Source organism: Staurois parvus, unplaced genomic scaffold (genome assembly GCF_062004578.1).
Source record: "Staurois parvus isolate SC_StPar_1 unplaced genomic scaffold, SC_StPar_1.0 ptg001383l, whole genome shotgun sequence".
Taxonomy (NCBI): domain Eukaryota; kingdom Metazoa; phylum Chordata; class Amphibia; order Anura; family Ranidae; genus Staurois; species Staurois parvus.
This window is the reverse complement of record NW_028319179.1, coordinates 138795-166564: the sequence shown is the minus strand read 5'-3', so window position 1 is coordinate 166564 and position 27770 is coordinate 138795. Positions and strand designations below refer to the sequence as shown.

Below are 27770 nucleotides of genomic sequence, written 5' to 3'. Positions count from 1 at the left end.
CCCAGGCCCCAGAATTCCCAGACTACCAATCCCTCTTCCCCAGGTCACAGAACCCCCAGACCACTATTCTCCTTTCCCAGGACCCAACACCACCAAACCCCCTTTCCCAGGCACCAGAACCCCCAGCCCACAATTCCCTTTCCCAGAGTCCCAGAACCCCTAGACCATTACCCTCCCTTCCTCAGGCCACAAAGCCCCAGACCACCAACCCTCCTTTCCCAGGCCACAGAACCCCCAAACCGCCAATCCCCTTCCCTAGGGCCCAGAGCCCCTGGACCACAAACCCCTCTTCCCAATGCCTTAGAATCCCCAGCCCACACTTCCCTTCCCCAGAGCCCCTAGACCACCAACCCCTCTTCCCAATGCCTTAGAATCCCCAGCCCACACTTCCCTTCCCCAGAGCCCCTAGACCACCAACCCCTCTTCCCCATGCCTTGGAATCCCCCGCCCACACTTCCCTTCCCCAGAGCCCCTAGACCACCAACCCCTCTTCCCCATGCCTTGGAATCCCCCGCCCACACTTCCCTTCCCCAGATCCCCTAGACCACCAACCCCTCTTCCCCATGCCTTGGAATCCCCCGCCCACACTTCCCTTCCCCAGATCCCCTAGACCATCACCCTCCCAGGCCCCCTGTGCTTATTCCATGCAGTGTACCGCTCCTCCCATCTCACGCCAAGTCTGCGTCTTTGTACACGCCTGCAGTGTGGAGGCAGAGACCACCGCCAACCGTTTTCCGTCTTCCTCTGATTTTGCACTTCCAGTGACAGTGGCCTCACGAATCTACTCATACAATTACCAATGAGGCCATTAGAGCGAAGCTCCTACTAACCCCTCCCACCTATCACTCGGCTCTCCTCAGTTCACGTCCACCAACCGGAACTTCAACCTCTTCTCAAATTGTCATTTTTCCAGGGTGGAGCCAAATCTGATTGGTGGTTGTAGAACAAAACTGACAACTTCTTACTAAAGACAAAAAAGTAGTGTGTGACTCCTCCCTGTACCACTTGTGGAGCTCCACCCATCACTGTGCATAGCTCCTCCCACTACTAACTACAAAGCCTCTACCAATAATTCCTCCCAATACTACCTGCATTATTCTATATAACTCCTCCCACTGCGCCATAATACACATTCTATTATTCCATGTAGCTTCCCAAATACTTGATAGAACGTCTCATATTGCTCCACATAACTCCTCCCATTATTCTGTATGACTCCTCCCATCAGTCTTCCTGAGTCCTATCATTATTTTCCCTGAACCCTCCCATCATTCTCCCTGACCCCTCCCATCATTCTCCCTGACCCCTCCCATCATTCTCCCTGACTCCTATCGTTATTCTCTGACTCCTCCTATTTTTCCTCTTTGACTCCTCCCATCATTGCATTTCTCAGTATTATCTGCAGGTATTGGGGATCCTCCTGGGATGTTATTGGGGGCAGTTGTCCATGCAGGGGTCCCCAGACCAGAAGAAGGAGTACACGTTGACCAAAGGGAACATAGTCAGGGCCCCCACCATAGAGCCCAGCTGCACCACTGCACCACACCAGACGAGGGCGCTGTGTCCTTCATCTCGTAGAATCATTCCGATAACCACTTTCACATAGGAGAGGATCCCAACAAAGAGCACCCAGGAGACGACCTGCGGAGACAGACAGATCATGAGCCTCACGTGTGGACTACATGGAGACGTCCTCATCCCTCACGTCAGTCCTCTATAAATCCCACACGTGACCCTCCACCCAGCTAGTTCCACATTCATCTAGGCTAAGATGAAGAACGAAGTCCATCGAGTTCAAGCTACATAAAACCATCTTCAGTCCTCAGAGCCCTGAAGCCATCAATGATCCAGAGGAAGGCAAAAAAAAAAACCTAAAAGTCATCAAATCTACTCTAACAGAAGAAAAAATTCCTTCCCGATCCCCAGACGTGGTCAGACACTCCCTGGATCAACCATCGTCCACGATATTCCTCATAAAGATATTTGGCCAGGTCTACTTTGTGCATTCAGGACCAGGAACCCATCCGGCCTTGTTGTCAAGTCATCTACTCTGTTAGGTTCCATCTCTTTTGGTCCAGGTGCACCTCCCCCCCCCGACTTTTATGGCGACTGTTAGGTGAAGAACTTTGCCCCAAAGAGACCGTATCCCTTTGGAACGGTACCATCCATTCAGGTAATCTTTTCACTGTGCCCAGTATTCATTTAGTGACCCTTCTCTGCCCTTCTAGGTCCACCATGTTTTTTTGTGAGCTGGTTGGAAATGTCCGGACATAGATGGGCAGATGTCCCCCCAAAAATAATGAAGTAGGAAAGACACCTTCCCATCCATGACAGCACTGCCTACCCAACTTCTCCAATGGACTGAACCAGGAACAGGCCTTTCCGTATTTCCTCCCCTCACTGGATGGATTGGACAGGTCAATAGGAAATCCTCTTTCGATACAATTTTTTGTCCGCAAACTTCGCTCCAAAAATGACTTCGACCCAACCCTTTTTTGTCCCAAGCCTCGTCCCAGAAATAACTTTGACCCAACCATCATCCAATCAGAGGCAGAAATCGGGACACTCATGGATAGTTTTACTTGTCGAGGTGGTTTCGGGGTTTTTTGGCCATCACCAATGTAGTGTAGGGAGCCCCATGGCTTCCATGGAGAAGGGCCAATGGATCAACATGGTGGACCGAGCGGAACACTGATCAGCATCCCTTCAATTCTGCTCTCCCCGGTGATACTGGCTTCCCGTCCTCCTTGGGAAGGGACTGTGAAATCCTGGGCCAGCTAAACATAGAAGAGTGATATGAGAAGACCCCCCAACTGTTGGAGGACACAAGACGAGGCCAGGGCTGGAGTGGAGGTTCGTTCCCCATCAGGGTACCTACCATGAGTGCTCCTCCAATGGCGCTGTGCAGAAGAGGTGGACAAGGACTCAGCACTGCAATACCCATGATGTAAGAGCCGATAATGGAACCGACCAATGACAGCACTCCGACAACGACCAGAGACCTGCAGGAGAGAGACAGGTGTCACCGGTGACGGGGTCCACACCGCTGGGGCCCGGAACTCGGGTTCTCCACCATAAAGGAGGTATGTCCCCTCCAGGCGTGTGCGCTTCCACTGGCTGACCTAAAACAGACTACCACCATGGTGTCCCTATAACTGGGGGAGCCTTAGAGTGTCAGCTCCTTGGTACAGCACTAACCCTCCCCCCCCCCCCCCCCCACAGTCCCACACAAGTCCCTGGGCGAGGAGCACACAGGAAGCTCGATGGGGTGCGCATAGTGGGTGTGGCTTCACTGTGCTGGCATTTAAAGGGGTATACACACACCGAGACTTGAGAGGAGACAGTCCTACCGACATTCAATTGCTGTGCCACAAGTCAGGGAGCCAAAGACACCCAGTGTACAGAGTGCAGGGGTCAGGAGGGTGTCATGTACAGCCCAGTGTACAGAGTGCAGGGTCAGGAGGGTGTCATGTACAGCCCAGTGTACAGAGTGCAGGGGTCAGGAGGGTGTCATGTACAGCCCAGTGTACAGAGTGCAGGGGTCAGGAGGGTGTCATGTACAGCCCAGTGTACAGAGTGCAGGGGTCAGGAGGGTGTCATGTACAGCCCAGTGTACAGAGTGCAGAGGTCAGGAGGGTGTCATGTACAGCCCAGTGTACAGAGTGCAGGGGTCAGGAGGGTGTCATGTACAGCCCAGTGTACAGAGTGCAGGGGTCAGGAGGGTGTCATGTACAGCCCAGTGTACAGAGTGCAGGGGTCAGGAGGGTGTCATGTACAGCCCAGTGTACAGAGTGCAGGAGGTCAGGAGGGTGTCATGTACAGCCCAGTGTACAGAGCGCAGGGGTCAGGAGGGTGTCATGTACAGCCCAGTGTACAGAGTGCAGAGGTCAGGAGGGTGTCATGTACAGCCCAGTGTACAGAGTGCAGAGGTCAGGAGGGTGTCATGTACAGCCCAGTGTACAGAGCGCAGGGGTCAGGAGGGTGTCATGTACAGCCCAGTGTACAGAGTGCAGAGGTCAGGAGGGTGTCATGTACAGCCCAGTGTACAGAGTGCAGGGGTCAGGAGGGTGTCATGTACAGCCCAGTGTACAGAGTGCAGGGGTCAGGAGGGTGTCATGTACAGCCCAGTGTACAGAGTGCAGGGGTCAGGAGGGTGTCATGTACAGCCCAGTGTACAGAGTGCAGAGGTCAGGAGGGTGTCATGTACAGCCCAGTGTACAGAGTGTAGGGGTCAGGAGTGTGTCATGTACAGCCCAGTGTACAGAGTGCAGGGGTCAGGAGGGTGTCATGTACAGCCCAGTGTACAGAGTGCAGGGGTCAGGAGGGTGTCATGTACAGCCCAGTGTACAGAGTGCAGGGGTCAGGAGGGTGTCATGTACAGCCCAGTGTACAGAGTGCAGAGGTCAGGAGGGTGTCATGTACAGCCCAGTGTACAGAGTGTAGGGGTCAGGAGTGTGTCATGTACAGCCCAGTGTACAGAGCGTAGGGGTCAGGAGTGTGTCATGTACAGCCCAGTGTACAGAGCGCAGGGGTCAGGAGGGTGTCATGTACAGCCCAGTGTACAGAGTGCAGAGGTCAGGAGGGTGTCATGTACAGCCCAGTGTACAGAGCGCAGGGGTCAGGAGGGTGTCATGTACAGCCCAGTGTACAGAGTGCAGGGGTCAGGAGGGTGTCATGTACAGCCCAGTGTACAGAGTGCAGGGGTCAGGAGTGTGTCATGTACAGCCAAGTGTACAGAGTGCAATGGTCAGGAGGGTGTCATGTACAGCCCAGTGTACAGAGTGCAGGGGTCAGGAGTGTGTCATGTACAGCCCAGTGTACAGAGTGCAGGGGTCAGGAGTGTGTCATGTACAGCCCAGTGTACAGAGCGCAGGGGTCAGGAGTGTGTCATGTACAGCCCAGTGTACAGAGCGCAGGGGTCAGGAGGGTGTCATGTACAGCCAAGTGTACAGAGTGCAATGGTCAGGAGGGTGTCATGTACAGCCCAGTGTACAGAGTGCAGGGGTCAGGAGTGTGTCATGTACAGCCCAGTGTACAGAGTGCAGGGGTCAGGAGGGTGTCATGTACAGCCCAGTGTACAGAGTGCAGGGGTCAGGAGGGTGTCATGTACAGCCCAGTGTACAGAGTGCAGAGGTCAGGAGTGTGTCATGTACAGCCCAGTGTACAGAGTGCAGGGGTCAGGAGGGTGTCATGTACAGCCCAGTGTACAGAGCGTAGGGGTCAGGAGTGTGTCATGTACAGCCCAGTGTACAGAGCGCAGGGGTCAGGAGTGTGTCATGTACAGCCCAGTGTACAGAGCGCAGGGGTCAGGAGTGTGTCATGTACAGCCCAGTGTACAGAGTGCAGGGGTCAGGAGTGTGTCATGTACAGCCCAGTGTACAGAGCGCAGGGGTCAGGAGTGTGTCATGTACAGCCCAGTGTACAGAGCGTAGGGGTCAGGAGTGTGTCATGTACAGCCCAGTGTACAGAGCGCAGGGGTCAGGAGGGTGTCATGTACAGCCCAGTGTACAGAGCGTAGGGGTCAGGAGTGTGTCATGTACAGCCCAGTGTACAGAGCGCAGGGGTCAGGAGGGTGTCATGTACAGCCCAGTGTACAGAGCGTAGGGGTCAGGAGTGTGTCATGTACAGCCCAGTGTACAGAGTGCAGGGGTCAGGAGGGTGTCATGTACAGCCCAGTGTACAGAGTGCAGGGGTCAGGAGGTTGTCATGTACAGCCCAGTGTACAGAGTGCAGGGGTCAGGAGTGTGTCATGTACAGCCCAGTGTACAGAGCGTAGGGGTCAGGAGTGTGTCATGTACAGCCCAGTGTACAGAGCGCAGGGGTCAGGAGTGTGTCATGTACAGCCAGTGTACAGAGTGCAGGGGTCAGGAGTGTGTCATGTACAGCCCAGTGTACAGAGCGCAGGGGTCAGGAGTGTGTCATGTACAGCCCAGTGTACAGAGCGCAGGGGTCAGGAGTGTGTCATGTACAGCCCAGTGTACAGAGCGCAGGGGTCAGGAGTGTGTCATGTACAGCCCAGTGTACAGAGCGCAGGGGTCAGGAGTGTGTCATGTACAGCCCAGTGCACAGAGCGCAGGGGTCAGGAGTGTGTCATGTACAGCCCAGTGTACAGAGCGCAGGGGTCAGGAGGGTGTCATGTACAGCCCAGTGTACAGAGCGCAGGGGTCAGGAGTGTGTCATGTACAGCCCAGTGTACAGAGCGCAGGGGTCAGGAGTGTGTCATGTACAGCCCAGTGTACAGAGTGCAATGGTCAGGAGGGTGTCATGTACAGCCCAGTGTACAGAGCGTAGGGGTCAGGAGGGTGTCATGTACAGCCCAGTGTACAGAGTGCAGGGGTCAGGAGGGTGTCATGTACAGCCCAGTGTACAGAGTGCAGGGGTCAGGAGGGTGTCATGTACAGCCCAGTGTACAGAGCGCAGGGGTCAGGAGGGTGTCATGTACAGCCCAGTGTACAGAGCGTAGGGGTCAGGAGGGTGTCATGTACAGCCCAGTGTACAGAGTGCAGGGGTCAGGAGGGTGTCATGTACAGCCCAGTGTACAGAGTGCAGGGGTCAGGAGGGTGTCATGTACAGCCCAGTGTACAGAGTGCAGGGGTCAGGAGGGTGTCATGTACAGCCCAGTGTACAGAGCGCAGAGGTCAGGAGGGTGTCATGTACAGCCCAGTGTACAGAGCGTAGGGGTCAGGAGGGTGTCATGTACAGCCCAGTGTACAGAGCGTAGGGGTCAGGAGGGTGTCATGTACAGCCCAGTGTACAGAGCGTAGGGGTCAGGAGGGTGTCATGTACAGCCCAGTGTATAGAGCGTAGGGGTCAGGAGGGTGTCATGTACAGCCCAGTGTACAGAGCGCAGGGGTCAGGAGGGTGTCATGTACAGCCCAGTGTACAGAGCGCAGGGGTCAGGAGGGTGTCATGTACAGCCCAGTGTACAGAGTGCAGGGGTCAGGAGGGTGTCATGTACAGCCCAGTGTACAGAGTGCAGGGGTCAGGAGGGTGTCATGTACAGCCCAGTGTACAGAGCGCAGGGGTCAGGAGGGTGTCATGTACAGCCCAGTGTACAGAGTGCAATGAGCAGGAGAATTTAAAGTGATATTAAAGGCCTAGATTAAAAAAAACCAAACACATCATACTTACCTGCTGTCTGTTATGGTTCTGCACAGAGCAGCCCAGATCCTCCTCTTTGGTCCACCACCGGTGCTCCTGGACCCTCCCTCCTGTCATGTGCCCCCACAGCAAGCAGCTTGTTATGGGGGCACCCGCTACTCCATGTTTCCATTTACACATGGAGCATGGCCCCGCCCCTCTCTCTTCCCATTGGCTCACTGGCTGTGATTGACAGCAGCGGGAGCTAATGGCCCCTGCTGCTGTCTCAGCCAATGAGGAGAGGGAGTCCCAGGATAGCCGAGACTCCACTGCACATCACTGGATGGAGAGGGGGCCTAGACGAGTATTAGGTGGACTGGGGGGGGGGATGCTGCACATTGAAGATTGTTACCTTCATGCATAGAATGAGCCTTTAAAACCACTTTAACATACAAATCATTGTACTGAGTGCTGTGGTCAGGAGTATGTAACATACAATTCATTGCATAGAATGCAGAGGTCAGGAGTATGTAACATACAACTCATTGCATAGAATGTAGAGGTCAGGTGTATGTAACATACAAATCATTGTACTGAGTGCTGTGGTCAGGAGTATGTAACATACAACTCATTGCATAGAATGTAGAGGTCAGGTGTATGTAACATACAGCTCATTGTACAGAGTGCTGTGGTCAGGAGTATGTAACATACAACTCATTGCATAGAATGCAGAGGTCAGGAGTATGTAACATACAACTCATTGCATAGAATGTAGAGGTCAGGCGTATGTAACATACAACTCATTGCATAGAATGTAGAGGTCAGGTGTATGTAACATACAAATCATTGTACTGAGTGCTGTGGTCAGGAGTATGTAACATACAACTCATTGCATAGAATGTAGAGGTCAGGTGTATGTAACATACAGCTCATTGTACAGAGTGCTGTGGTCAGGAGTATGTAACATACAACTCATTGCATAGAATGTAGAGGTCAGGTGTATGTAACATACAACTCATTGTACAGAGTGCTGTGGTCAGGAGTATGTAACATACAATTCATTGCATAGAATGCAGAGGTCAGGAGTATGTAACATACAATTCATTGCATAGAATGCAGAGGTCAGGAGTATGTAACATACAACTATTTGCATAGAATGCAGAGGTCAGGAGTATGTTACAGCTCATTGTATAGAGTGGTGTGGTGAGGAGTATGTAACATACAGTCCATCATACACAATGCAATGGTCAGGAGTATGTATCATACAGCCCATCATTCAGAGTGCAGTGGTCAGGCGTATGTAACATACGGCCCATTGTGTTTCATGCTGGCCATACATGGCAGTGGCCTGAATCTATAGCATCAGTACACGGATCTGACCTCTGAACCCTGCATATATACACGGCTTGATGTTCACAAAGCAATATCACCAATATATGGTGTCCAGTTAGTACTCCCATTCCCAGTACCTGTTGGGTAGATACATGGCTATGCCGCAGGCCAATGGGTTTGCCATGGAGGCAAGAGTGGCGGCCAAATGGTAGATGCGTCCTCCGTAGGGCATGCAGGAGTAAGTCTGAACTGCAGGAAGTACAGCGTTGGTCAGCGCGTTGATCCAGGCCAGGACAAGGAAGATGAAGATCTTTTCATACAGGGAATATCTTTGACTTTCCTTCACCTCGGAAACCTCCGCACTGACCTCTTCTCCCATCATTGGTCGTTGCTCCACCCCCTTTCCCCAGGACTCCTCCTGACCTCTTTTCTGGTTCTTTAGCACCTCCTGGTGTCTGTGTGTGCTGGGCATGGTGTGAAGGGTAGTAAAGGCTATCAGGCAGATGACCATCATACCGGCCAGAAACAAGAAGAAGCTCCAGGCCGGGAACCTGGCTGGCTGGTAAACAGCTGTGAGATTTCCCAGGACAAAGGACCCATTGGTTCCGGTGATGTTCACTGGTTGGCACCTCAACACCCCAACGCCTTGAGCCAGGGCCAGGAGTGCTGGCATCAACCCACTTAGTCCCTCTCCAATGAAATAGGAGACAAGGTAGTCTGGCCGGAGGCGGGTCATGTATGGAAGGAAGGTGACGGAAGAGGTGCAGTCCACCAAGGACAGGAAGAAGATGAGAGAGAGCAGGGCCGTACTCCTCCGTGTGCCTCCTACCCAGCTTGTTTCCTGCCACAGAAATGCCAGAAGCAAACAGGACACAACCCCTACCCCTAACAGGACAAAAATGACAGGACCCTCCCGGAGGTGCCCCGGACGAAACTTATGAGTCAGTGTGACTGCCAGGGGCCCAATATTGGCAAACTGGATAAGAAGAGACAAGTAAGAGGGCAACTCCCAACCTTCTGGTGCCTGAGGCACCAACAGAGGCAACTCCACCCACACTCCATTGATGGCAACCCAGGAGCCCAAACCAAGCAAGCAGGAGAGGATATGTAGGACAAGAGCCATGACCGGCCAATCACGGGAAGTTCTGTAATAATGGGGGTTTCCGTGGAATAATAATTCACATTAATATCTTATCAGACTAAGTCTTCATCTGCAGCAGAACAGCCAATGAGGGAATCCAAGATCGGTGATCTATTAATGAGGATCCTCTGTCATCCAGATCCCGGGAGACGGGAAGGACTTGGGTTCAGACCAAATGATGAACAACTATTCCAGCTGAACAGAATCTTAATCCATAACCTCCGGAAGTGGCCAAGTTCTCTACTTTCGTGAAGATAAATCCACAAACCACAGACAATAGCTGGAATTCCAAAGGCGGCTCTTTATCCCGGAAATGAAAACATTCCACCGCCTGTGAAGAGGAAATAAGATAATAAAAAAAATATTCACCAACAGAGAAGAGAAATCTCGAGGAATGATGGAATTCAGAGGACAGAGATGACAGTGTGTGGATCTCACCCATCACCACCTAGATCCATTGTACAGATCAACAATGATCCCATCTATATACCAGAATCCATTGTACAGATCAGCAGATACAATTGTCCCATCTACCGTGCAGGAAATGTGTATTTGCCCCCCCTGATGGTGAATGTTCGCCCCTCACACAGAAATGATCGGTCTAACAATGGAATGTTCGCCCCTCACACAGAAACGATCGGTCTAACAATGGAATGTTCGCCCCTCACACAGAAACGATCGTTCTAACAATGGAATGTTTGCCCCTCACACAGAAACGATCGGTCTAACAATGGAATGTTCGCCCCTCACACAGAAACGATCGGTCTAACAATGGAATGTTCGCCCCTCACACAGAAATGATCGGTCTAACAATGGAATGTTCGCCCCTCACACAGAAATGATCGGTCTAACAATGGAATGTTCGGTGTAACACTGAGAGACAGAATACAACAACAAATTCAGCAGAAATGCGTCTAACAAATGATGACGGATCTGCATGTTCATGAGGGAAAGAAGGATTTGATCCCCTATCATTCAGCAGGATTTCTGGCTCCCAGGTGTCTCTCATACAGGTAACAAGCTGAGATTAGAAGCAGTCTCTTAAAGGGAGTGCTGCTAATCTCATTGTGTTACCTGTATAAAAGACACCTGTCCACAGGAGCCATCAAACCATCAGATTCCAAACTCTCCACCATGGCAAAGACCAAAGAGCTGTCCAAGGATGTCAGGGACAAGATGGTAGACCTACACAAGGCTGGACTGGGCTACCAAACTATGGCCAAGCAGCTTGGTGAGAAGGTGACAACAGTTGGTGCAATCATTCACAAATGGAAGAAACACAAAACAAGTGTCAGTCTCCCTAGGTCTGGTGCACCATGCAAGATCTCACCTCGTGGAGTGTCAATGATCGGTGTAACACCGAGAGACCCCCCGAGAGGCAAATCGGATATTCCCTGGATCAACGTTCCCTATAAATGTTCTATCCAGTTATATTCTGTGTATCTGAGAAGGAATCCAGGACTTTTTTAAAGAAATCGTTGATAATCATGGCAATCCTCTATGGTGGAGATAATGAGCACTCACAGGAGCCCTGAGGAAGTCACGTGACTCGTGACACAATGCGTAGGACGGAAGCGTGGTGACGTCACTTCCGGTACAGACGGCAGCCGCCATCTTGGTACTCCTTAAGTCTACACACCTCTCTGCATTGCAGGGTTTCTTGCCTGTATGGGTCTGCGGACCTTGTTTTAAATGTGAATAGTCACTTTGCTTTCTTTTTTACCAATAATTATTGACTTACTACACTATGGGAAGCTTTTGATTCTAATTTTTCATGTGGGGCCATTGGAGAGGAGAGTATGTTGGCCAAATCCATGAAGGGGCATCTGAGCTATTATTGCTGGAACTCCTGTAGTGCTCATTATCCCCACCATAGAGGATTGCCCGGATTACCATCGAGGGGGACACAGCGGTATCATCCACTGAGTGCATTTAAAGCCTTACGACCCCCTGCAGGTCGCAGGTTGGAGGTGAGAGGAGAGCGCACGCTAGCTGGAGGATTGTATTGCAGTGATCACTGGATGTTTCCCGGCTTGTGCTGAAGATACACAGATATCACTAGGACTGTACACTATATTGTGGAACATTTTATTCTTTCAGTGTATTTCACATTTGGTCATCACTGGCACTGTATATACACTGTGTGGTCTTGTGTGCATGGACTGAAGGAGACTGTGTGTGTATGTGTGCGTGTGTGGGTGTGTGTGTGTGTGTGTGTGCGTGTGTATGTGTGCGTGTATGTATGTGTGTGTGGGTGTATGTGTGCGTGTGTATGTGTGCGTGTGTGGGTGTGTGTGTGTATGTGTGCGTGTGTGTGTGTATGTATGTGTGTGTGGGTGTATGTGTGCGTGTGTTGGTGTCCGTGTGTGTGTGTATGTGTGCGTGTGCGTGTGTATGTGTGCATGTGTGGGTGTGTATGTGTGCGTGTGTGTGTGTATGCATGCGTGTGTGTGTGTATGTGTGCGTGTGTGGGTGTGTGTGTGTATGCATGCGTGTGTGTGTGTATGTGTGCGTGTGTGGGTGTGTGTGTGTATGTGTGCGTGTGTGTGTGTATGTATGTGTGTGTGGGTGTATGTGTGCGTGTGTGGGTGTACGTGTGTGTGTGTATGTGTGCGTGTGTGTGTGTATGTGTGCGTGTGTATGTGTATGTGTGCGTGTGTGGGTGTATGTGTGTGTGTGTATGTGTGCGTGTGTGGGTGTATGTGTGTATGTGTGCGTGTGTGGGTGTACGTGTGTGTGTGTATGTGTGCGTGTGTGTGTGTATGTGTGCGTGTGTATGTGTATGTGTGTGTATGTGTGCGTGTGTATGTGTGCGTGTGTGGGTGTGGGTGTATGTATGTGTGTGTGTATGTATATATATACATATGTGTGTTTGGGGGGGGGGGGGGTCGGGGAGTTGTACATGATATTGAAAAGAATCAAAGGCTGGAAGGTGAGCAAAAGGAAACGGAGGAATGGAAGGTACTACAGAAAGAAGACCGCTGTTGGGGTTTGATTGGATGATGAAGATGGAGGGATACAAGGTAGAACCGGAAGGAGATGGAGGGATGGAAGGTGGTACTGGGAGGAGATGGAGGGATGGAAGGTTGTACTGGGAGGAGATGGAGGGATGGAAGGTTGTACTGGGAGGAGATGGAGGGATGGAAGGTGGTACTGAGAGGAGATGGAGGGATGGAAGGTGGTACTGAGAGGAGATGGAGGGATGGAAGGTGGTACTGAGAGGAGATGGAGGGATGGAAGGTGGTACTGAGAGGAGATGGAGGGATGGAAGGTGGTACTGGAGGAGATGGAGGGATGGAAGGTGGTACTGGGAGGAGATGGAGGGATGGAAGGTGGTACTGGGAGGAGATGGAGGGATGGAAGGTGGTACTGAGAGGAGATGGAGGGATGGAAGGTGGTACTGGGAGGAGATGGAGGGATGGAAGGTGGTACTGGAGGAGATGGAGGGATGGAAGGCGGTACTGAGAGGAGATGGAGGGATGGAAGGCGGTACTGAGAGGAGATGGAGGGATGGAAGGCGGTACTGAGAGGAGATGGAGGGATGGAAGGCAGTACTGGGAGGAGATGGATGGAAGGTGGTACTGGCAGGAGATGGAGGGATGGAAGGCAGTACTGGGAGGAGATGGATGGAAGGTGGTACTGGGAGGAGATGGAGGGATGGAAGGCAGTACTGGGATGAGATGGAGGGATGGAAGTTGGTACTGGGAGGAGATGGAGGGATGTAAGGTGGCACTAAGAGGAGATGGAGGGATGGAAGCTGGTAGTAGGAGGAGATGGAGGGATAGAAGGTGGCACTGGGAGGAGATGGAGGGATGGAAGCTAGTAGTAGGAGGAGATGGAGGGCTGGAAGGTGGTACTGGGAGGAGATGGAGGGATGGAAGGTGGTACTGGGAGGAGATGGAGGGATGGAAGGTAGTACTGGGAGGAGATGGAGGGATGGAAGGTGTTACTAGGAGGAGATGGAGGGATGTAAGGTAGTACTGGGAGGAGATGGAGGGATGGAAGGTAGTACTGGGAGGAGATACAGGGATGGAAGGTGGCACTAGGAGGAGATGGAGGGATGGAAGGTGGTAGTAGGAGGAGATGGAGGGATGGAAGGTGGTACTGGGAGGAGATGGAGGGATGGAAGGTTGTACTGGAAGGAGATGGAGGGATGGAAGGTTGTACTGGAAGGAGATGGAGGGATGGAAGGTGGTATTAAGAGGAGATGGAGGGATGGAAGTTGGTACTGGGAGGAGATGGAGGGATGGAAGGTAGTACTGGGAGGAGATGGAGGGATGGAAGGTTGTACTGGGAGGAGATGGAGGGATGGAAGGTTGTACTGAGAGGAGATGGAGGGATGGAAGGTGGTACTGGGAGGAGATGGAGGGATGGAAGGTTGTACTGGGAGGAGATGGAGGGATGGAAGGTGGTACTAAGAGGAGATGGAGGGATGGAAGTTGGTACACGGAGGAGATGGAGGGATGGAAGGCGGTACTGGAGAAGATGGATGGAAGGTGGTACTGGGAGGAGATGGAGGGATGGAAGGTGGTACTCAGAGGAGATGGAGGGATGGAAGGTGGCACTGGGAGGAGATGGAGGGATGGAAGGTGGTACTGGGAGGAGATGGAGGGATGGAAGGTGGTACTGAGAGGAGATGGAGGGATGGAAGGTGGTACTGGGAGGAGATGGAGGGATGGAAGGTGATACTGGGAGGAGATGGATGAATGGAAGGAGGTACTGGGAAGAGATGGAGGGATGGAAGGTAGTACTGGGAGGAGATGGAGGGATGGAAGGTGGTACTGGGAGGAGATGGAGGGATGGAAGCTGGTAGTAGGAGGAGATTGAGGGATGGAAGGTGGCACTGGGAGGAGCTGGAGGGATGGAAGCTGGTAGTAGGAGGAGATGGAGGGATGGAAGGTGGCACTAAGAGGAGATGGAGGGATGGAAGGTGGCACAAGGAGGAGATGGAGGGATGGAAGGTGTTACTAGGAGGAGATGGAGGGATGGAAGGTAGTACTGGGAGGAGATGGAGGGATGGAAGGTAGTACTGGGAGGAGATGGAGGGATGGAAGGTGGCACTAGGAGGAGATGGAGGGATGGAAGGTGGTAGTAGGAGGAGATGGAGGGATGGAAGGTGGTACTGGTAGGAGATGGAGGGATAGAAGGTGGTACTGGGTGGATATGGAGGGATGGAAGGTGATTCGAAGTGGAAATGGAGGGATGGAAGGCAGTACTGGGAGGAGATGGAGGGATGGAAGGCAGTACTGGGAGGAGATGGAGGGATGGAAGGTTGTACTGGGAGGAGATGGAGGGATGGAGGGATGGAAGGTGGAACTGGGAGGAGATGGAGGGATGGAAGGTTGTACTAGTAGGAGATGGAGGGATGGAAGGCGGTACTAAGAGGAGATGGAGGGATGGAAGTTGGTACACGGAGGAGATGGAGGGATGAAAGGCGGTACTGGAGAAGATGGATGGAAGGTGGTACTGGGAGGAGATGGAGGAATGGAAGGTGGTACAGGGAGGAGATGGAGGGATGGAAGATGGTACTGGGAGGAGATGGAGGGATGGAAGGTGGTACTGGGAGGAGATGGAGGGATGGAAGGTGGTACTGAGAGGAGATGGAGGGATGGAAGGTGGTACTGGGAGGAGATGGAGGGATGGAAGGTGATACTGAGAGGAGATGGATGAATGGAAGGAGGTACTGGGAGGAGATGGAGGGATGGAAGGCGGTACTGGGAGGAGATGTAGGGATGGAAGGCGGTACTGGGAGGAGATGGAGGGATGGAAGGCGGTACTGGGAGCAGATGGAGGGATGGAATGTGGCACTGGGAGGAGATGGAGGGATAGAAGGTGGTACTGGGACGAGATGGAGGGATGGAAGGAGGTACTAAGTGGAGATGGAGGGATGGAAGGTGGCACTGGGAGGAGATGGAGGGATGGAAGGTGGCACCGGGAGAAGATGGAAGGATTGAAGGCGGTATCGGGAGGAGATGGAGGGATGGAAGGTAGTACTGGGAGGAGATGGAGGGTATAGAAGGTGGCACTGGGAGGAAATGGAGGGATGGAAGGTGGTACTGGGAGGAGATGGAGGGATGGAAGGTGGTACTGGGAGGAGATGGAGGGATGGAAGGCGGTACTGGGAGGAGATGGAGGGATGGAAGGTGGTACTGGGAGGAGATGGATGGAAGGCGGTACTGGGAGGAGATGGAGGGATGGAAGGCGGTACTGGGAGGAGATGGAGGGATGGAAGGCGGTACTGGGATGAGATGGAGGGATGGAAGTTGGTACTGGGAGGAGATGGAGGGATGTAAGGTGGCACTAAGAGGAGATGGAGGGATGGAAGCTGGTAGTAGGAGGAGCTGGAGGGATGGAAGGTGGCACTGGGAGGAGATGGAGGGATGGAAGCTAGTAGTAGGAGGAGATGGAGGGCTGGAAGGTAGTACTGGGAGGAGATGGAGGGATGGAAGGTGGTACTGAGAGGAGATGGAGGGATGGAAGCTGGTAGTAGGAGGAGATGGAGGGATGGAAGGTGGCACTGGGAGGAGATGGAGGGATGGAAGGTGGTACTGGGAGGAGATGGAGGGATGGAAGGTTGTACTGGGAGGAGATGGAGGGATGGAGGGATGGAAGGTGGAACTGGGAGGAGATGGAGGGATGGAAGGTTGTACTAGTAGGAGATGGAGGGATGGAAGGCGGTACTAAGAGGAGATGGAGGGATGGAAGTTGGTACACGGAGGAGATGGAGGGATGAAAGGCGGTACTGGAGAAGATGGATGGAAGGTGGTACTGGGAGGAGATGGAGGAATGGAAGGTGGTACAGGGAGGAGATGGAGGGATGGAAGATGGTACTGGGAGGAGATGGAGGGATGGAAGGTGGTACTGGGAGGAGATGGAGGGATGGAAGGTGGTACTGAGAGGAGATGGAGGGATGGAAGGTGGTACTGGGAGGAGATGGAGGGATGGAAGGTGATACTGAGAGGAGATGGATGAATGGAAGGAGGTACTGGGAGGAGATGGAGGGATGGAAGGCGGTACTGGGAGGAGATGTAGGGATGGAAGGCGGTACTGGGAGGAGATGGAGGGATGGAAGGCGGTACTGGGAGCAGATGGAGGGATGGAATGTGGCACTGGGAGGAGATGGAGGGATAGAAGGTGGTACTGGGACGAGATGGAGGGATGGAAGGAGGTACTAAGTGGAGATGGAGGGATGGAAGGTGGCACTGGGAGGAGATGGAGGGATGGAAGGTGGCACCGGGAGAAGATGGAAGGATTGAAGGCGGTATCGGGAGGAGATGGAGGGATGGAAGGTAGTACTGGGAGGAGATGGAGGGTATAGAAGGTGGCACTGGGAGGAAATGGAGGGATGGAAGGTGGTACTGGGAGGAGATGGAGGGATGGAAGGTGGTACTGGGAGGAGATGGAGGGATGGAAGGTGGTACTGGGAGGAGATGGAGGGATGGAAGGTGGTACTGGGAGGAGATGGATGGAAGGCGGTACTGGGAGGAGATGGAGGGATGGAAGGCGGTACTGGGATGAGATGGAGGGATGGAAGTTGGTACTGGGAGGAGATGGAGGGATGTAAGGTGGCACTAAGAGGAGATGGAGGGATGGAAGCTGGTAGTAGGAGGAGCTGGAGGGATGGAAGGTGGCACTGGGAGGAGATGGAGGGATGGAAGCTAGTAGTAGGAGGAGATGGAGGGCTGGAAGGTAGTACTGGGAGGAGATGGAGGGATGGAAGGTGGTACTGAGAGGAGATGGAGGGATGGAAGCTGGTAGTAGGAGGAGATGGAGGGATGGAAGGTGGCACTGGGAGGAGATGGAGGGATGGAAGGTGGTACTGGGAGGAGATGGAGGGATGGAAGGTTGTACTGGGAGGAGATGGAGGTATGGAAGGTGGTACAAAGAGGAGATGGAGGGATGGAAGTTGGTACACGGAGGAGATGGAGGGTGAAAGGCGGTACTGGAGAAGATGGATGGAAGGTGGTACTGGGAGGAGATGGAGGGATGGAAGTTGGTACACGGAGGAGATGGAGGGTGGAAGGCGGTACTGGAGAAGATGGATGGAAGGTGGTACTGAGAGGAGATGGAGGGATGGAAGGTGGCACTGGGAGGAGATGGAGGGATGGAAGGTGGCACTGGGAGGAAATGGAGGGATGGAAGGTGGCACTGGGAGGAAATGGAGGGATGGAAGGTGGCACTGGGAGGAGATGGATGAATGGAAGGAGGTACTGGGAGGAGATGGAGGGATGGAAGGTGGCACTGGGAGGAGATGGAGGGATGGAAGGTGGTACTGGGAAGAGATGGAGGGATGGAAGGCGGTACTGGGAGGAGATGGAGGGATGGAAGGCGGTACTGGGAGGAGATGGAGGGATGGAAGGCGGTACTGGGAGGAGATGGAGGGATGGAAGGCGGCACTGGGAGGAGATGGAGGGATGGAAGGTGGCACTGGGAGGAGCTGGAGGGATGGAAGGTGGCACTGGGAGGAGATGGAGGGATGGAAGGAGGTACTACGTGGAGATGGAGGGATGGAAGGTGGCACCGGGAGGGGATGGAAGGATGGAAGGTGGCACTGGGAGGAGATGGAGGGATGGAAGGTGGTAGTAGGAGGAGTTGGAGGGATGGAAGGTGGTAGTAAGAGGAGATGGAGGGATGGAAGGTGGTACTGGGAGGAGATGGAGGGATGGAAGGTGGCACTGGGAGGAGATGGAAGGTAGCACTGGGAGGAGATGGAGGGATGGAAGGTGGCACTGGGAGGAGATGGAGGGATGGAAGGTAGTACTGGGAGGAGATGGATGGTATGGAAGGTGGCACTGGGAGGAGATGGAGGGATGGAAGGTGGTAGTAGGAGGAGTTGGAGGGATGGAAGGTGGTAGTAAGAGGAGATGGAGGGATGGAAGGTGGTACTGGGAGGAGATGGAGGGATGGAAGGTGGCACTGGGAGGAGATGGAAGATGGCACTGGGAGGAGATGGAGGGATGGAAGGTGGCACTGGGAGGAGATGGAGGGAAGGAAGGTGGCACTGGGAGGAGATGGAGGGATGGAAGGTGGCACTGGGAGCAGATGGAGGGATGGAAGATGGCACTGGGAGGAGATGGAGGGATAGAAGGTGGCACTGGGAGGAGATGGAGGGATGGCAGGTGGCACTGGGAGGAGATGGAGGGATGGAAGGTGGCACTGGGAGGAGATGGAGGGATGGAAGGTGGCACTGGGAGGAGATGGAGGGATGGAAGGTGGTACTGGGAGGAGATGGAGGGAAGGAAGGTGGCACTGGGAGGAGATGGAGGGATGGAAGGTGGTACAGGGAGGAGATGGAGGGATGGAAGGTGGCACTGGGAGGAGATGGAGGGATGGAAGGTGGTACTGGGAGGAGATGGAGGGATGGAAGGTGGTAGTAGGAGGAGATGGAGGGATGGAAGGTGGTACTGGGAGGAGATGGAGGGAAGGAAGGTGGTACTGGGAGGAGATGGAGGGATGGAAGGTGGTACTGGGAGGAGATGGAGGGAAGGAAGGTGGTACTGGGAGGAGATGGAGGGATGGAAGTTGGTACTGGGAGGAGATGGAGGGAAGGAAGGTGGTACTGGGAGGAGATGGAGGGATGGAAGGTGGTAGTAGGAGGAGGTGGAGGGATGGAAGGTGGTACTGGAAGGAGATGGAGGGATGGAAGGTGGTACTGGGAGGAGGTGGAGGGATGGAAGGCGGTACTGGGAGGATATGGAGGGATGGAAGGTGATAGTAGGAGGAGATGGAGGGATGGAAGGTGGTACTGGAAGGAGATGGAGGGATGGAAGGTGGTACTGGGAGGAGATGGAGGGATGGAAGGTGGTACTGGGAGGAGATGGAGGGATGGAAGGTGGTACTGGGAGGAGATGGAGGGATGGAAGGTGGTACTGGGAGGAGATGGAGGGAAGGAAGGTGGTACTGGGAGGAGATGGAGGGATGGAAGGTGGTACTGGGAGGAGATGGAGGGAAGGAAGGTGGTACTGGGAGGAGATGGAGGGATGGAAGGTGGTACTGGGAGGAGATGGAGGGATGGAAGGTGGTACTGGGAGGAGATGGAGGGATGGAAGGTGGTAGTAGGAGGAGATGGAGGGATGGAAGGTGGTACTGGGAGAAGATGGAGGGATGGAAGGTGGTACTGGGAGGAGATGGAGGGATGGAAGGTGGTAGTAGGAGGAGATGGAGGGATGGAAGGTGGTACTGGAAGGAGATGGAGGGATGGAAGGTGGTACTGGGAGGAGGTGGAGGGATGGAAGGCGGTACTGGGAGGATATGGAGGGATGGAAGGTGATAGTAGGAGGAGATGGAGGGATGGAAGGTGGTACTGGAAGGAGATGGAGGGATGGAAGGTGGTACTGGGAGGAGATGGAGGGATGGAAGGTGGTACTGGGAGGAGATGGAGGGATGGAAGGCGGTACTGGGAGGATATGGAGGGATGGAAGGTGATAGTAGGAGGAGATGGAGGGATGGAAGGTGGTACTGGAAGGAGATGGAGGGATGGAAGGTGGTACTGGGAGGAGATGGAGGGATGGAAGGTGGTACTGGGAGGAGATGGAGGGATGGAAGGTGGTACTGGGAGGAGATGGAGGGATGGAAGGTGGTACTGGGAGGAGATGGAGGGAAGGAAGGTGGTACTGGGAGGAGATGGAGGGATGGAAGGTGGTACTGGGAGGAGATGGAGGGAAGGAAGGTGGTACTGGGAGGAGATGGAGGGATGGAAGGTGGTACTGGGAGGAGATGGAGGGATGGAAGGTGGTACTGGGAGGAGATGGAGGGATGGAAGGTGGTAGTAGGAGGAGATGGAGGGATGGAAGGTGGTACTGGGAGACGATGGAGGGATGGAAGGTGGTACTGGGAGGAGATGGAGGGATGGAAGGTGGTAGTAGGAGGAGATGGAGGGATGGAAGGTGGTACTGGAAGGAGATGGAGGGATGGAAGGTGGTACTGGGAGGAGGTGGAGGGATGGAAGGCGGTACTGGGAGGATATGGAGGGATGGAAGGTGATAGTAGGAGGAGATGGAGGGATGGAAGGTGGTACTGGAAGGAGATGGAGGGATGGAAGGTGGTACTGGGAGGAGATGGAGGGATGGAAGGTGGTACTGGGAGGAGATGGAGGGATGGAAGGCGGTACTGGGAGGAGATGGAGGGATGGAAGGCGGTACTGGGAGGAGATGGAGGGATGGAAGGCGGTACTGGGAGGAGATGGAGGGATGGAAGGTGGTACTGGGAGGAGATGGAGGGATGGAAGGTGGTACTGGGAGGAGATGGAGGGATGGAAGGTGGTACTGGGAGGAGATGGAGGGATGGAAGGTGGTAGTAGGAGGAGATGGAGGGATGGAAGGTGGTACTGGAAGGAGATGGAGGGATGGAAGGCGGTACTGGGAGGATATGGAGGGATGGAAGGTGATAGTAGGAGGAGATGGAGGGATGGAAGGTGGTACTGGAAGGAGATGGAGGGATGGAAGGTGGTACTGGGAGGAGATGGAGGGATGGAAGGCGGTACTGGGAGGAGATAGAGGGATGGAAGGTGGTACTGGGAGGAGATGGAGGGATGGAAGGCGGTACTGGGAGGAGATGGAGGGATGGAAGGCGGTACTGGGAGGAGATGGAGGGATGGAAGGCGGTACTGGGAGGAGATGGAGGGATGGAAGGTGGTACTGGGAGGAGATGGAGGGATGGAAGGCGGTACTGGGAGGAGATGGAGGGATGGAAGGTGGTAGTAGGAGGAGATGGAGGGATGGAAGGTGGGTGAGAATGGACAATGGTTGATTAACCTTCACATTTCATAGTGAACACCACAACCTGCAGAGTGATGGAGATTCCAGGGTGTGTCATGTGTGGTGCAGTGAGGTGTAGAGGAATTCACTGCTCGGGGGAGTGCCTCCCTAGGATGGGCACCTACTGCTCTCTGTCAGTCAGTGATACTTTCCTCAGGGAGGGGCAGGTGGAGCTGCCAGTTAGCAGCTGACATTCCAGAAGGGATTAATCAAGAACGACCTACATACGGCCCTGAAGTCTGCTGCAGATCCTGAGATATGAATATTTCCTCCTCCAGAACGACACATATGGGGGGTCTCCATAACACCCCCCACACCTACCACATAACTACTTACCTCCTGCAATAGAAAACTCCTCCTACCACCTACCTCCAGAGAGCGATCTCCTCCATGAGTGTATCACACCCCACACCTACCACATAACTACTTACCTCCTGCAATAGAAAACTCCTCCTACCACCTACCTCCAGAGAGAGCGATCTCCTCCATGAGTATATCACCCCCCACATCTATTACATAACTACTTACCTCCTGCCATAGAAAACTCCTCCTACCACCTACCTCCAGAGAGCGATCTCCTCCATGAGTATATCACACCCCACACCTACCACATAACTACTTACCTCCTGCCATAGAAAACTCCTCCTACCACCTACCTCCAGAGAGCGATCTCCTCCATGAGTATATCACCCCCCACATCTATTACATAACTACTTACCTCCTGCCATAGAAAACTCCTCATACCACCTACCTCCAGAGAACGATCTCCTCCATGAGTGTATCACACCCCACACCTACCACATAACTACTTACCTCCTGCCATAGAAAACTCCTCATACCACCTACCTCCAGAGAGAGCGATCTCCTCCATGAGTGTATCACCCCCCACACCTACCACATAACTACTTACCTCCTGCCATAGAAAACTCCTCCTACCACCTACCTCCAGGGAGCGATCTCCTCCATGAGTGTATCACACCCCACACATAACTACTTACCTCCTGCCATAGAAAACTCCTCTGATAAAGAGCACAGCACATTACTAACTTACCTATTAGAGAAAGTAACTCACAACACCTACTTACCTTCTGCCTGAACACCTCATAATCCCCCCCCTCCCCCATCTCTCACACTTCACATTACCTCTTGATACAGAAAATGCATGATATGACCCACCTACCCCTGATCACAGAACATACCTCTTCACACCTCTCTACCTACTATACAAAACACCTCATGACAACCTACCTACCTCCTGTCCCAGAGCACACAGAGCAACACCAATCAAAGAAAAGGTAAGTTGATGCCCCCAGAAATCTCAGTACCAGTAAGTAGGTGGTCTCTGGTGAAACAGAATAGGTGGGTGATCTCAAATGACACATGACAAGTAGGTAAGTGGTCTCATTTAACACAAGACAGGTAGGTGGAGGCAGAATGGGTAGGTGGGTGGTCTCTGGTAATACAGGACAGGGAAGGGGTTTCAGGAGACACAGGAAGGTAGGTGGTCTCAAGTGATTCAGAACTAGTAGGTAGATAAGTAGTCTTAGGTGATACAGTACAGGTAGGTAGTCTCAGGTGATTAGGATAGATAGGTGGTCTCAGGTGATTCAGAAGTGGTAGGCAGGTGGTCTCTGGTAATACATGATGGGTAGGTAAGTTGTCTCAAGTGATTGAGAAGTGAGAGGTAGGTAGTCTCAGGTGATACAGAGCATGTAGGTAAATGGTTTTAGGTAATGCAAAGTTAGAAGGTAGGTAGACTCGGGGAATGCAGGTTGGCTAGGTAGGTGGTCTCAGGTGATACAGGACAGGTATAAAAGTGGCCTCAGGTGATACAGGGTGGGTTGGTGGGAAGTCTCAGAATATAAAGGACAGGTGGGTGTTCTCAAGTGACAGGAAGGTAGGTGGTCTCAGGTGATACAGGGTGGGTTGGTGGGAAGTCTCAGATTATACAGGACAGGTGGGTGTTCTCAAGTGACAGGAAGGTAGGTGGTCTCAGGTGATACAGGGTGGGTTGGTGGGAAGTCTCAGATTATAAAGGACAGGTGGGTGTTCTCAAGTGACAGGAAGGTAGGTGGTCTCAGGTGATACAGGGTGGGTTGGTGGGAAGTCTCAGATTATAAAGGACAGGTGGGTGTTCTCAGGTGACAGGAAGGTAGGTGGTTTCAGGTGATACAGGGTGGGTTGGTGGGAAGTCTCAGATTATAAAGGACAGGTGGGTGTTCTCAAGTGACAGGAAGGTAGGTGGTTTCAGGTGATACAGGGTGGGTTGGTGGGAAGTCTCAGATTATACAGGACAGGTGGGTGTTCTCAAGTGACAGGAAGGTAGGTGGTCTCAGGTGATACATGTCATGAAATTAGGTGGTCTTAGGTAATACAGGATGTGAAGGTAGGTGGCCTCTGCTGACACAGGACAGGTATGTAGGGAAGACCCCAGTACTCTCCCTGGATCCCAACCACCCCGTATGGCTGTCAGACCCCCCATACACCCTGTAGGTGGTCACTCACCCATGTGTTCTGCTGGAGGTCAGTCTCTGTTCTGGGATCTGATGAGAAGAAACTGAGTTATGTCTCAGCTGACGGAGGAGTGACTGGAGGAGGGGTGAGGAAAGGAGGGGGGGGGTGAAAGTTCTGGGCTCCTGCCTTCTATGAAGAAGTTCTGGGTGGAGGGATGGGGAGCACTCATCTCATTGTACAGCACCTAGAAGAAGTCCCCCTCCCCCGTGAAATGTCCCCAAGTTGTCATGTTACAATGTATTTATTGGGACTGAATGTGAAAAGTGTGGTGGGATTTGTATTCGGCCCCCCGGAGTCAATACTTTGTAGGACCCCCTTTGGCTGCCATTCCAGCTGCAAGTCTTTTTGGGGATGTCTCTTTGCACATCTAGAGAGGGACATTTCTGCCCGTTCTTCTTTGCAGAATCCCTCAAGCTGTCAGATTGGATGGAGGGCGTCTGGAAACAGCAATTTTCAGGTCTGGCCACAGATTCTCCATTGGATTTGGGTCTGGACTGTGACTGGGCCATTCTAACCCATGAAGATGCTTTGATGGGAACCATTCCATTGTAGGTCTGGCTGGATGTTTCGGGTCGTTGTCCTGCTGGAAGGGGAACCTCCGCCCCGGTCTCATGTCTTCTGCAGACTCTAACAGGTCTTCTTCTAGGATTGCCCTGTATTTGGCTCCATCCATCTTCCCGTCAACTCCGACCAGCTTCCCTGTCCCTGCTGAAGAAAAGCATCCCCACACCATGATGATGCTGCCACCACCATGTTTCACGGTGGGGATGGTGTGTTCAGGGGGATGGGCGGTGTTAGTTTTCCCCCACACATAGCGTTTTGCTTTTAGGCCGTAAAGTCCCATGTTGGTCCCCTCTGACCAGAGCCCCTTCTTCCACACGTTTGCTGTCCCCCCCACATGGCTTCTCACAAACTGCAGACGGGACTTCTTATGGCTTTCCTCCAACAATGGCTTTCTTCTTGTCACTCTTCCATAAAGGCCAGATTTGTGGAGTGAAGACTAATAGTTGTCCTGAGGACAGATTCCCCCCCTGAGCTGTGATCTCTGCAGCTCCTCCAGAGTTCCCATGAGCCTCTTGGCTGCTTCTCTGATGAATGCTCTCCTTGCCCGGCCAGTCAGTTTAGGTGGACGGCCATGTCTTGGTAGGTTGGCAGTTGTGCCGTACTCCTCCCATGATGGATTGAACACAGTGCTCTGTGAGATGGGCAAAGCTCGGGAGATTAATAACCTGACCCTGCTTTACACTTCTCCACAACTTTATCCCTGACCTGTCTTGTGTGTTCCTTGGCCATCATGATGCTGATTGGTCACTAATGTCCTCTAACAAACCTCTGAGGGCTTCACAGAACAGCTGGATTTATACTGAGATCACATGACACACAGGGGGACTCTATGTACTAATCGGGTGACATCTGAAGGCAATTGGTTCCACTAGATTTTAGTTAGGGGGATCAGAGTAAAGGGGGCTGAATACAAATGCCGCCACACTTTTCACAGATTTATTGGTCACAAATGTTGGAAACCATTTCTCATTTACCTTCCACTTCACAATTATGTGCCCCTTGTGTCGGTCCATCACATCCAATCCCGATAGATACATTGTAACATGACAACATGGGGGGGGGGGGGATACATTGTAACATGACAACATGGGGGGGGGGATACATTGTAACATGACAACATGGGGGGGGGGATACATTGTAACATGGGGGGGGATACATTGTAACATGACAACATGGGGGGGGGGGGGATACATTGTAACATGACAACATGGGGGGGGGATACATTGTAACATGACAACATGGGAGGGGGGATACATTGTAACATGACATGGGGGGGGAATACATTGTAACATGACAACATGGGGGGGGGGGGTACATTGTAACATGACAACATGGGGGGGGGATACATTGTAACATGACATGGGGGGGGAATACATTGTAACATGACAACATGGGGGGGGGGATACATTGTAACATGACATGGGGGGGAATACATTGTAACATGACATGGGGGGGAATACATTGTAACATGACAACATGGGGGGGGATACATTGTAACATGACAACATGGGGGGGGGGGAAGACATTGTAACATGACAACACGGGGGACATTCCAAGGGGAGGAATGCTTCCACAAGGCACTGTACATGGAGGGAGGGGGGATGGGGAACACTCACCATCATCCTACATGGAGGGTGTATCATGCTCAGATGTGGGGGGGGAGGGGTCCCAGATGACTGCACAAGTCAGTATCAGACCTGCCAGGATGACTTGGTTCAATTCACTCAGCATGCAGGGAGTGTACATACATAGTGCAATCTGCATCGTGTCTTACCAGAGGACAGATCACCATCAGCTGCACCAGATCCTCCCTATACACTGACAGTCACAGCTCCCCTCCAGTGCAGGTACAGTCACCCCAATATCAGACTCACAGAGTCCCCCCCCCCTGCACCCCAAGAATAGACCTCTGTCTCTCAACAGGAGTCTCTCCCTCCCATCCCCCAATAACAGACTCCTATACCTCAGCGGGGGTCTCTCCCCTCCATCCCCCAATAATGGACTCCTGTACCTCAGCGGGGGTCTCTCCCCCCCATCCCCCAATAATGGACTCCTATACCTCAGCGGGGGTCTCTCCCTTCCCCCAATAATGGACTCCTATACCTCAGCGGGGGTCTCTCCCCCCCATCCCCCAATAATGGACTCCTGTACCTCAGCGGGGGTCTCTCCCCCCCATCCCCCAATAATGGACTCCTGTACCTCAGCGGGGGTCTCTCCCCCCCATCCCCCAATAATGGACTCTTATACCTCAGCGGGGGTCTCTCCCTCCCATCCCCCAATAATGGACTCCTGTACCTCAGCGGGGGTCTCTCCCCCCCATCCCCCAATAATGGACTCTTATACCTCAGCGGGGGTCTCTCCCCCCATCCCCCAATAATGGACTCCTGTACCTCAGCGGGGGTCTCTCCCCCCCATCCCCCAATAATGGACTCCTGTACCTCAGCGGGGGTCTCTCCCCCCCATCCCCCAATAATGGACTCCTATACCTCAGCGGGGGTCTCTCCCCTCCCCCAATAATGGACTCCTGTACCTCAGCGGGGGTCTCTCCCCCCCATCCCCCAATAATGGACTCCTATACCTCAGCGGGGGTCTCTCCCCTCCATCCCCCAATAATAGACTCCAATACCTCAGCGGGGGTCTCTCCCTCCCATCCCCCAATAATGGACTCCTATACCTCAGCGGGGGTCTCTCCCCCCCATCCCCCAATAATAGACTCCTATACCTCAGCGGGGGTCTCTCCCCTCCCCCAATAATGGAGTCCTATACCTCAGCGGGGGTCTCTCCCCTCCCATCCCCCAATAATGGACTCCTATACCTCAGCGGGGGTCTCTCCCCTCCCATCCCCCAATAACAGACTCCTGTACCTCAGCGGGGGTCTCTCCCCCCCATCCCCCAATAATGGACTCCAATACCTCAGCGGGGGTCTCTCCCCTCCCATCCCCCAATAATAGACTCCTATACCTCAGCGGGGGTCTCTCCCTCCCATCCCCCAATAATGGACTCCAATACCTCAGCGGGGGTCTCTCCCTCCCATCCCCCAATAATGGACTCCAATACCTCAGCGGGGGTCTCTCCCTCCCATCCCCCAATAACAGACTCCTATACCTCAGCGGGGGTCTCTCCCTCCCATCCCCCAATAACAGACTCCTATACCTCAGCGGGGGTCTCTCCCCTCCCCCAATAATGGACTCCTATACCTCAGCGGGGGTCTCTCCCTCCCATCCCCCAATAATGGACTCCAATACCTCAGCGGGGGTCTCTCCCTCCCATCCCCCAATAACAGACTCCTATACCTCAGCGGGGGTCTCTCCCTCCCATCCCCCAATAACAGACTCCTATACCTCAGCGGGGGTCTCTCCCTCCCATCCCCCAATAATGGACTC

At 53.3% G+C, this 27770-nt stretch overlaps 1 protein-coding gene across 1 annotated transcript; it reads right to left on the bottom strand.

Moving 5' to 3' along the window:
- Positions 1-453: 453 nt before the first annotated feature.
- On the bottom strand, positions 454-9871 carry LOC149436277 (solute carrier family 52, riboflavin transporter, member 3-B-like). Its single transcript, XM_089661781.1, has 3 exons — positions 8550-9871; positions 2879-3002; positions 454-1641 (listed from the first exon to the last, which is right to left on the bottom strand). Exons 1-3 carry the CDS (start codon positions 9533-9535, stop codon positions 1429-1431), a joined length of 1323 nt encoding a protein of 440 aa, XP_089517907.1. The 5' UTR covers positions 9536-9871; the 3' UTR covers positions 454-1428.
- Between the last annotated feature and the right edge of the window lie 17899 nt (positions 9872-27770).

Bases quoted from the DNA above. Each gene is read 5' to 3' on its own strand.
- LOC149436277 (XM_089661781.1), bottom strand. From the start codon at position 9,535: ATGGCTCTTGTCCTACATATCCTCTCCTGCTTGCTTGGTTTGGGCTCC. The intron at 3,003-8,549 runs GTACTGGGAATG...TCTCTCCTGCAG, and splicing joins GCCATGTATCTACCCAACAG to GTCTCTGGTCGTTGTCGGAG. The intron at 1,642-2,878 runs GTAGGTACCCTG...CTGTCTCCGCAG, and splicing joins CCATTGGAGGAGCACTCATG to GTCGTCTCCTGGGTGCTCTT.